Source organism: Rutidosis leptorrhynchoides, chromosome 6 (assembly GCF_046630445.1).
Source record: "Rutidosis leptorrhynchoides isolate AG116_Rl617_1_P2 chromosome 6, CSIRO_AGI_Rlap_v1, whole genome shotgun sequence".
NCBI classification, from domain to species: domain Eukaryota; kingdom Viridiplantae; phylum Streptophyta; class Magnoliopsida; order Asterales; family Asteraceae; genus Rutidosis; species Rutidosis leptorrhynchoides.
The window spans coordinates 400,651,085-400,661,841 of NC_092338.1; the positions used below are offsets into that span (position 1 = coordinate 400,651,085).

The following is a 10,757-nucleotide window of genomic DNA, read 5'->3' on the forward strand; positions in this document are numbered from 1 at the left end:
CAGCCCAAAAATATAGATTGCAAAAGCAATTAAAAAGGAAGCAAATGAAACTCACACATATAAATATTGTATATCGGTTAATAAAACATTTGCATGTATTCTCAGCCCAAAAATGTAGAGAGTAAAAGGGATCTTATGAAACTCACTGTTTAATATTGATATACAATATTGTAGGAAAGCACGTAGACGCATCGGAGATGATAAACACGAGGTTTGATTCAGAAAAAAATACCCCCGAACATTACCCATAACCTCCTTGGCAATAACCCATAATTTCCTTAGCTCTAGCTTGCTCGAAAACTCATTTTGAAAATTACTTGGACAGCACTCCGTCGTAATATTTGATGTACATTATTATTTTTGTATCGCAAAAATAATAACACTAATAATAAAAAAAAATAATAAGATTAATAATAATCTTATTAATAATAATAATAATAATAATAATAATAATAATAATAATAATAATAATAATAATAATATAAATAATAAATAATAAATAAAATAAATACGGAGTAATATGTATGTGTGTGTTTTTTTTTCTTTCTTTACTCGGCAGAAAATGTTGCAATTTATAGAACCTGGCCTGAAATCTGGAGTCATGCGACTCGCATGGAAATGGCCTTCTGGCCATGCGACTCGCATGAGGACCAGGGACAGCTCACATTGTTTTGGCTCCTAGCTTGTCGACATAATATAAAATAAATATAAATATATAAATAATTAATATAATTATTTATATATTATATTTTATTCTTGTGCATAGTAGACTTGTAATTTTTGTTCCGATAAGTCGTACGTCATCACTCGACTTATGTCCCGGTTCCGGTTTCTCGAACGCATTTTCGTACGCTTAGAAAACTTGCATTTTACATTTCGTGACACGTACCTTTGTCAAAATATAGCCTTAAATTATCCCTTAATTATATCACTCAAAGTGTATCTTAAACTTTCGAGTGTTTTGGTCATTTACTTCTATAAATCATCGTCTCGCTATTTGTTAAAACACATTTTTATAATAGTGTTTTACTGTAGCAAAGTCAAATTTTACTGTAGCAATTCACTGTAGCAAAGTCAATTTCACTGTAGCAAATAGTGATTTTCGAAAACACTGTAGCATTTTGAGTAATGTGGCAATTTGAAAACACTGTAACAAATTAGTGTTTAACTGGTTCATCTTAAACGCTTTAGTTAACTTAACTAAATATCAATTGAATCAATAAACGAATGTTACTATCGTTTATTATATATATGTATATATCTTTTTAATATACATAAATCAGTTTTTAAATACACATTGGAAGTTATTTATAAATAAATTTTAATAATAAATATTTCAACTTATCATATACATTCGAATAGATATTTAAACCAATAAGTTTAATGTACGGTATCAAACAATTAATACATTGTTACCTTTTCATGTTATAGTATATATGTATCTATTTACATATAATTGTTCGCGAATCGTCGAAAACAACCGAAGGGTATTTAAATATATAAAAGTAATTCAAAAATTTTGAGATTCAGTTTTACAGACTTTGCTTATCGTGTCGGAAATGTTAATCATACAAAGATTAAGTTTAAATTTAGTCAAAATTTCTGGGTCATCACACGTTTGGATAGTTATGCAGAGACTGGTAGAAAGGACTATCGGTAGATCCTAGTCCGATCAGCTAGGTCATGTGCCCGTACAAGCCGCCGATCCTCATATTGTCATTGTTTGTATGCTTGATGGTTGTAAGCATGTTAGTTGACTGTTGTATGATGTATTGCTTAAGCTTAATCTGTAGATAGATTCCATTCACTTAGCGGTACGCTAATCCCCCACATTCCTTCCCCTGCAGGTTTAGCTACTGCTGATGGGATTGGGTATTGATGTAGAAGACATGTTTGACTTGCAACTCTGATGTGGACTTTTGTAACCGTGTCTGTAATAACGTAACACCGTTTGATAAAGTAAACTTAATTAAGTGGTTTTTGTACTAATGTAATTAGGTTGTGATTTTACTATATAAGACTTCCGCTGTGTTTTAAAAAAAAAATGGCCGGTGTTACAATTTGTGATTTTTTTTTTCGAAAATTTTTTTTTTCAATTTTTTTTCAATCACATGTGATTGAATTTGACATATGGTAAATCACATGTGATTTTGCATGCCAATCACATGTGATTATTGCATGTCAAATCCAATGACATGTGATTGAAAAAAAAAATCAGTAAAATGACGAATAATGACGAATTTCAGTAAATTTTTGCTAAAACCTTCAAACACCAAGTTTTTAATCAAAACTTGATCAAATCACCGAATTAAAGTCTAAAATTTTGAAGATATGATCACGAAACGCTAACAAACTTGATCAAATCACCGATTTAAAGTCTGTTTCCGGTTGAATTTTTTTAAAAAAATTGTAATTTTTTTAATCAAATGTATTTGGATTTGATATGCAGAAGCACATGTGACTGAGTTTTACAATTACATGTGATTAGGTTTTACAATTACATGTGATTGGATTTGACAATGCTAAATTTAAAAAAATAATAATAATTTTTTTTCATTAAAAAAATTCGAAATTTAAAAAAAAAAAATTAATTTTTTTTTCAATCACATGTGATTGTCGCGCCACATGTCGCACTCTGGTTGGTCCGTTGAATTTCAAGCAAATTATTGGTTCAAGAGATTACAACTCAGAAAACTATAGTATAATTGTACCATCGAATGTAGTGGCGAATCCTCGATCAAAACTCAATAGGGTCCTGAATTTTTTTTTCAGAACTAATTATGTTTGACGGCTACCTTAGTGGCTGTTTACCTCCAAAACTCATGGGACTCCAACGCTCATTACCTACACTCGCCCCTGATCAAATGCATATAAAATGTGTCAGAGCTTAATAGACTATAAGGGGTCTGGCTCCCTAAAATTTGAGAAAGTTGATTTACGGATGCTTGACTTAAATCAATTAAAATTGAAGTTCGTATGAAAAATACATGATGATTGTGAGAATTTCCGTTATCAACAATTTACTCCCTATTATGTTAGGAAAAGGGCTGGAAACAAGTCTTTGAATAATTCGATTAGATTGCGTACATCTAAATAAAGATAATTTCCTTCACTAGATAGTCTGAACAATAGCCTTCCGTTGGAGGAAGAATGGTCCTCATCAAATCGGTTCTCAATAGCCTTCCGTTGTACTATTTCTCTCTATTTCGTGCCCCGCCTTGCGTGTTGAAAATACTTGAGAGTGTGAGAAGAGAGTTTTTTTGGGGCGGGTCGGAATCATCAAAAATTCCGTGGGTCAAATGGGATAAAGTTGTTTCTTCTTACGAATTTGGGGGGTTAAATTTCGGGCTTTTAAAGAGTAAAAATCTTGCTCTATTGGGAAAGTGGTGGTGGAGGTTTTATACCGAAACCGATTCACTTTGGGTAACTATTATTCGTAGCATCTATGGTCCTCGTGGTGGTTTGGATTTAGAGAGCGAAGCAATTCGTTCTTTAAAACCATCTACTTGGAAAAACATTATTTTGACAGGTACATTGCTTGAGGATATCGGCATCAATTTTAAAGCATCATTCGCGACAACAACAAGCAGCATCTCAACCAAAAGCTTCTGGAACTCACTGTGGATTGGCGAACAGCAGCTCAAAGTCCAATTTAGCAGGCTATATCGGCTGGATTCTGACCCCGACGCGAGAATCTGTGACAGAATCGAGTTAAAAATCGATGGATCTGCTGCCTTACGTGCGGACTGGTGTAGATCTCCATAAGGAAGAACAGCAAACGAGCTTATGGCCCTCGAATCTCTTGTGTCATCCTTCGTTTTCAACAATTCAGGGGTGGATACGTGCTCTTGGTCATTATCCAATAACGGTATCTTCTCTGTTCGTTCTTTATCCCTTATTATCGACAACAATATTCTTGGTGAAGTAATAAACGCAAATGCTTTTGAAACAATGAAGAATAATTTGGTTCCAAAGAAGATCGAATTATTTGTATGGAGGGCGGTTCAAAAAAGATTGCCCGTCCGAATCGAGTTAGACAAGCGGGGTATAGATTTGAATAGTGTTAGATGCTCGTTATGTGATGATGACCTAGAAAGCGTTGATCACTCCTTAATCTTTTGCAAAAATGCAATGGATGTGTGGGATCGAGTATTTGCGTGGTGGGATCTTGGTAGCATGACTAACCTAAGTATCAATGAACTTCTACGGGGCCACGGGCCAAGTTCTCCAACTTCATTTGGTTCCAAATTATGGCAAGCGGTCGAGTGGGTCTCGGCTTACTTAATTTGGAGGAATAGAAATGAGAAAGTTTTTCGGGACAAATGTTGGAACCCTCATATGGCGTTAAACGAAATACAAGTGAAGACTTTTGAGTGGATTTCAAAAAGATCGAGGAAGAGGAAATTAGATTGGTTAACGTGGTTAAACGACCCTCGTTCTTATCTTAGATTAGCATAGACTTTCTTATGTAACTGAGTATTTCGTGTTTCGCATTTTCGTGTGTTCCTCGGGTCTTTCATATGTGGTTTGCTCCCTTTGCAAACTAATATGGTATCTGTAATTTGGTTGTTTTCTGATTAATATTACTTGCTTTTCGAAAAAAAAAGATAGTCTGAACAATGAAAACCTTATTCAGTTACTCGGTTAATTGGTTACACTTTACACTTGGATAATTTTCACACCTAGAAGTTCGTTCAAGCTCCGTCGGGAATATATATTTACCAACTTATATACAGAGTGCAAACAAGTATTCGTAGAAATATTGATATTTGGCAGCGTTAATTAAATCATAAGTTTGGTATCAAAATGTTGTATCTTGCAATGAGCCGATATAATTTGTCACGAGCTTTCATAGAGATAATGAATAACGAATAATGATGAAGGAATAAGTTGTACAGCTAAAAGCACAAGTTGGATAATGATGTTTTCATTGAGCATTTTTTCCTTGAAACTGTAACACACTTATTAAATAGTTCACGACGAGATTCGAACTTACAGTCTCAAAGTTGACGAGTTACCTCGATACCACTAGGACATAAACACTGAAATAAAAAATAAAGTCATATTAATTCGTCATTTAAGGCGGTAAACACACTCATCCCGATCTTTTGTTTTCATTTCGCTAAGTTGTTCTGCTTATAGTTAACTGTCCTCGGGTAGTAGTCTGATTCCTTTTAGACCATATGTAACGTAAAGAGGACAAACTAATAACCTTGGGTATTAATTTATTGATTGATGAAATAGATTGAAAAATCATTTGTAGGAATAATATCTTGCTACAAGAAGTGTTAGAAATTGAGAATGAATCTGAATTGGTTCTTGAATCGTGTAAAGACTTTCTCTGTAAATTATTTTGACTCGATAACTGTCAAGATCCACGAAATCTTTACAAGGATAATTCAAGAACAACAATTTGTGTTTTTAGTCATGAAATCATAAATCAAAATATCAGAGCGTTTACAGATTTCTGTGTGTACCAAAATAAAAGCATTCTCACCAATATGTATTTCGAAATTCAGTTAATTGGCTGTTTGGTAACGAAAAGGTGCAAACTTTTGCTTTGGCGGGAAAATATCGGTTGGTATTTTGGCGAGAAAAGTATTTGGTCACAATTTATCAATTAAACGGGTATGCCACCTAAACCCCCGCAAGGGGCGCAACCTCCTTCATCCTCGTTATTTCCGTGACAGTATCAAGTTAACTCTTATTTTTCTTTAACGACAGTATGGGCATCACCCAGAGGGGACTCAATCACCTTCGCGGTCATATGTCAATCACACACTCATTAGGAGGAAACCCAAATCGCAACAACCCTGACAGTACGATTGAAGGTTGGGAAAACCCCCTCCGAGAAGCTAATTGTTGGCAGTACCAATTAGATCCCGACCTTTGGAATCGAACATGGCATACTTGTTGAGGACAAACAGGTAGCCCCTCGAGGCAATGACTCAGTGGTATCAAGTTAATTACTCTTATGAATGTGCAGTCCACACTTCAAACCTATTATCAAGTATAACTTAATTACTTTTTGCTTTAAATAAATTACAACTACCTAAATTATCATTACACTAAAACTATCAACGGGAAGAACTAATAACATCTCAAGAAAATTGAACGTTCAGTAATTTCTTGAATACATGTATGCTTCTAAAGATCATTATTTTAGCATAGGTTTATGTTTTTACTCCATATCGACTCAAAAAATAATTCAAAATTTATGCAAGTTTAAGAAAATCAACTATGGATCATTCAAGACATAAAAACCTTCCAGTGTAGCCTGTGTAGGTAATATCCACTATTGATCATTCGGAAGCTTATTAATGAGCAAAGTCAACAATGTATGCATTGTAGTTATGGGGTTAAGTGGATAAAAGTCAACATTTGTATGTAATGTGATCCAACTAATTGAGGGCTCATTAAGTAGCCAACTAATTGAGGGCTCATTAAGTAGCCAACTTAACCAGCTATGGCCATTATTTCACTATGATAAGCCAATGACAACACAAGGTGTCTTGAAACATAGCAAGGCATCATACATACGTATACATATACATAAGGAACGCGCTAGTAACCACTTCATGTGAAGACAGGCCGATAATAAGTCATCAATTCATCATCCTATAAAGGTAACATTAATATACAGAAGTCATCATCCTATAAAGGTAACATGTATTATGATGGTAGAAATAGTAAAGCATAATGGGGTTAAGTAGGCTTAGTGAGAACTAGGGAAAATGATTGAAATCTATCCTGCTAACATAAACAAAAACACAAAAGAACGTGAAAGTGAATATGAATAAGATATTGTGGTAAATGAAAGTTTTAGACCACTCCTAGTGTGATGACGTAGGATATTTCGAATTAGGCTTTGTACGTTGACTTGGCCCACAAGTCACCTGAACCCTAATTGTCATCTAAATATATGTATGGAGCAAAAACTTGCATCAAAGAGACACTCCCACAACCCTCATCGCATATGACTCTCCTCATCTCATGCTAACTACCTCTCTAAGGAAACTACGATCTCTCACGATCTAGGTTTTTACCTAAGGTTCCTCGTAGGTTTTTTTCCTTGTCGTCGATCGATCCCGTTGATCGGCCGACGGCAACGGGCTATCCACAGTGTATGGAACGAAAGTTAATGTCGTTGACGCCTAAAAAACCCCTATTCTATCGCGATGAAGGGTGTTTTTTTCCTTGGAAAATCTATGCATGATCTATTGGTGCTTTCATTGAGAGGTAGTTCAAGTACCGAATATCTTCGAGCTACTGTTTGCGCGCACGCTTGCGCAGCTGTCCACACGCACTTTTGCGCAGCTGTCCGCACGCTCTATTGCGCAGCTGTTTGCGCGTTTTCTTGCCCAGTTTTCGCGCGTTTTTCGCACGGTTGCTCGCTTGGATCTAACGCACAGCTGTCCGCAGTTTAAGTGCAATCTTCGTGCGGTTTTACGTACAATTATTCGAGCTGCTTTTACACCAGCTGTTCGCGATTTTACGCTTAGCTGTCCGCAGTTTTACTCACAGTAATTTGAGCAGGTTTCTCAAGTTTTCGGATAAAAGTTCAAGTCTTCCAACTTGGTAACTAAAAAGAAACATTTTTTTCTTACATAAACTTAACACAGGGTTCCCAGACATAACACAACTACACAAGGCCTTTGCTAAGAACAAACACAAAATATTATAACATACTCGCTTAATATTATAACATACTGGCTTAATGATCCAACTCCAAAATGCTTAGGCTTACAAACCACATAATCTTATCAAGATTTTTGGTTTAAATTAAAAGTAGAAAGATCCAATAGAAAAGAAAAAGATAACCCAATCATCTATGCTGACTTCAATTTTATTCACTTCTTCTCAATGAGCTTCTCGATCAGATCAGCAGCATCCTGAACGGTGGCGATGGTCTGGGCACTCTCTTCCTCCACACTGATTCCGAATTCTTCTTCAAGTCCCATCACAATCTCAACCTGCAAACGCCAATATAAAGTATCAACATTTGTTTTTCACGCATAAAGGTGTCATTTAAACCCATTAAAATTGCACGTAACCATCGTTCAAAGAAAAAGTTAAGCATTGTTTAAAAAAAACTTGTACGGGTCAAAAATCGGTTGAAAGTTGTCTAACCAGTAACTTTAATGCAAAAAACCCCCTTAATTATTTAAAAAGACAAAAAAAAAAAAAAAAAACAAGTTTATTGAAATGATATATCTCCAAGTGATCAAACTCTTCAATCTAAAACAAAAGGACATTAAAAACGGCTTTTCGACCTATTTACTTGTGAATTGGTCAATCCAACAAAAAATTACATTTTCTCTGTGTTATCCAGCTGCCCAACCCACCCATGTTGCCACTTCTAACAACAAAAATGAACAGCCAATGGTTACAAAGTACTCAAATTAGTCAATGATAAACAAACAGCAATACCGTGTCAAGAGAATCGGCTCCAAGTGAAGCAAATTTGGACTCTCCAGTTACATCAGAGTCTTCTGGTAGTGCTAACTGTTTCCTAACGATGCTGCAGACTTTGTCCACGGTCTCGGGTTTGGCCTGCCAAAAGATGAAACTCAGTTTCCATACATTTTGGTTAAGAAAATTAGCATGTCTACTATGCTGTTTATACTTAATAAGCAAAATACTACTGTAGTACAAACAGAATAAACAAAACCGGCGTGTTTCTTTTTAGCACATCATGAACAAAAACAATCAGGATGCTAAAATACTATTCAATGTAGATGAAGAGATACAGCTAATCAAAACTTCATATGATAAATTTAGATATAGATAAGAAAAATATACAGATAACAGAGTAGAAGCATGATCAAAGTGACTGTAGTAAGATCTATCAGTTGCACATCAATTATGATTCTAAGACTACATAATTTAATGTGATGACTGTTTGTCTATTTCTCTATGGTTTTACAACATTCAAAGATTCAAATATTGACAAATCCAAAAAAATGGTAAAACATATACCGCACAAGAGACGTTGAAGCGTGGTGATTTCGATTTAAGAGACGGGAACGATTTCCCATTGATAGCAAGTGATACCGCGTTGAAATGAGAAGCCCTGGTAAGTGCCTGTGATTAAATACAACCAAATCTTAGCAAAATAACATAAAACAAGAACAACTAAATCACAAAATTATGCTATTAGGTGATACTAGTATTATTTATCAGATCAAAAGTATATCATCAAATCATTATAAGATCATGCAGAAGCACTAAATCAATTTAGCAGAATTATCAAGTAAAACAATAACATAAAATCACTTTTCAAAATGCCAAATTTTGAAGAAAAAAATAATCAAAAAGAGACTACAAAGCAGAATCAACTTAAAGCTACACAATAACACACAAGTTCATATCATATTATATAATAATACGAAATTGAACATTTTTAGATTATAAACTTATAGATCACAAGCTGAATGATCACCAGATCAAAACAACAAAATACAGAACCAATAAATCAAACACCTAACCCTAATTTATTAAATCAAACTCACTTCAACAAAATCAGAGTTTAAGAATTCAAAATACGCAAATTCACTTAATTATTAACATGATCACAAAATAATAAATCGTAAGATTGAAAAAAAAACAGAATAATAGAGCAATAAGTGGATATGTATAACCTGATTGGGCTTGTGGATTGAAAGAGATGCGATAAGAGTTGAAGATCCAGTAACTGAAGCCATTGATTTGATTAATTGAAGAAAATTAAAATCAAAAAGAAGAATGAAAGACGATTTGCTTTGAAGAAATTTAGAGAAGAAGAAAAAAGTAAGGCGAAGAGCACGAAGAGTGTGGATGAATATTATATAGAAAAAACAAAATAAAAATGGGGGTTTATAGTTTGTATCGAAATATTTGGGGCGTTTGGTAAGCTGCTCAATTTTGAAAGGGAGATGAATTACTATAATTGTGCATTATGTAAAGTACGGAGTATTATTAATATTAATATTAATATTATTAATATTAACATTAATAAAATGGTGAACAGTAACTATGGGTATTTTCATCATTTCATTTTTTTAAAATTCTAGTTAAATTTTATTACACCAACAAAGATTCCAGACTTTTTTCAAATATTCAAATCGACCCCCCAAACAGGGAGTAAAGTGTCAAATAACCATTTTCATAAAAAAAATTAAATAAACTTCATCCAAATATTCAACGGGTCATATCTTCTTGCTCACAACATATTAAAATTTTCCGACACCATAGTTAAACTCGAAATAATTTTAGGAACACAATGTCAATAACTATACGCAAAACGGACGCTTTTTAAAAAATGCTAAAAAATTGGGGTACTTTTCATACACGTTGATTTTGCGTTAAATTTTTAAAAGTCGATAATTACATAGCTAAACGCGGAGATGGACATATATTGTTAATTTAAAATAACATTTAAATCTTTCACGGGTTATACCTTTTAGTTCGACTCGAGTTGCGCTTCAACGACATTATTCTTTAGCCACGAAATAATTTTACAAACTAAACGCAATAAAATACATTGAAAACCGAACCCCCGGCGCGAAACGAAGTTAAAAACTAGTTAATATTAATATTAATATTAATATTAATATTAATATTAATATTAATTAATTAATTTAATATTATTATTATTATTAATACTATATACTAATCGACAAAGTGCCCAAATAGTAAGTGAATAGTACCATTATTATGCTTTAACTACTTGTTCGCTTCGCATAAACAGTTGTACCCATAAGGGGTAGTACTATGCT

At 33.8% G+C, this 10,757-nt stretch overlaps 3 protein-coding genes across 3 annotated transcripts; 2 read left to right on the forward strand and 1 right to left on the reverse strand.

Moving 5' to 3' along the window:
- Positions 1 to 3,150: 3,150 nt before the first annotated feature.
- LOC139855050 (uncharacterized mitochondrial protein AtMg00310-like) lies at positions 3,151 to 3,765 on the forward strand. The gene has a single exon (XM_071844309.1). The coding sequence runs from the start codon at positions 3,151 to 3,153 to the stop codon at positions 3,763 to 3,765; it is 615 nt and encodes a 204-aa protein (XP_071700410.1).
- Positions 3,766 to 3,786: 21 nt separating this feature from the next.
- Positions 3,787 to 4,458, forward strand: LOC139855051 (uncharacterized). Its single transcript, XM_071844310.1, has one exon. It carries the CDS (start codon positions 3,787 to 3,789, stop codon positions 4,456 to 4,458), a length of 672 nt encoding a protein of 223 aa, XP_071700411.1.
- Positions 4,459 to 7,583: 3,125 nt separating this feature from the next.
- On the reverse strand, positions 7,584 to 9,833 carry LOC139852567 (acyl carrier protein 1, chloroplastic-like). Its single transcript, XM_071841864.1, has 4 exons — positions 9,642 to 9,833; positions 8,980 to 9,084; positions 8,431 to 8,553; positions 7,584 to 7,973 (listed from the first exon to the last, which is right to left on the reverse strand). The coding sequence occupies exons 1-4, from the start codon at positions 9,702 to 9,704 to the stop codon at positions 7,851 to 7,853; spliced, it is 414 nt and encodes a 137-aa protein (XP_071697965.1). The 5' UTR covers positions 9,705 to 9,833; the 3' UTR covers positions 7,584 to 7,850.
- Positions 9,834 to 10,757: the final 924 nt, after the last annotated feature.

Excerpts from the sequence above, each read along its gene's own strand:
- LOC139855050 (XM_071844309.1), top strand. The coding sequence starts at position 3,151 with ATGGTCCTCATCAAATCGGTTCTCAATAGCCTTCCGTTGTACTATTTC.
- LOC139855051 (XM_071844310.1), top strand. The coding sequence starts at position 3,787 with ATGGCCCTCGAATCTCTTGTGTCATCCTTCGTTTTCAACAATTCAGGG.
- LOC139852567 (XM_071841864.1), bottom strand. The coding sequence starts at position 9,704 with ATGGCTTCAGTTACTGGATCTTCAACTCTTATCGCATCTCTTTCAATC. Across the intron at positions 8,554-8,979 it reads GCTTCAACGTCTCTTGTGCG|GCCAAACCCGAGACCGTGGA; the intron begins GTATATGTTTTA and ends ATCTTTTGGCAG. Across the intron at positions 7,974-8,430 it reads GAGCCGATTCTCTTGACACG|GTTGAGATTGTGATGGGACT; the intron begins GTATTGCTGTTT and ends TGGCGTTTGCAG.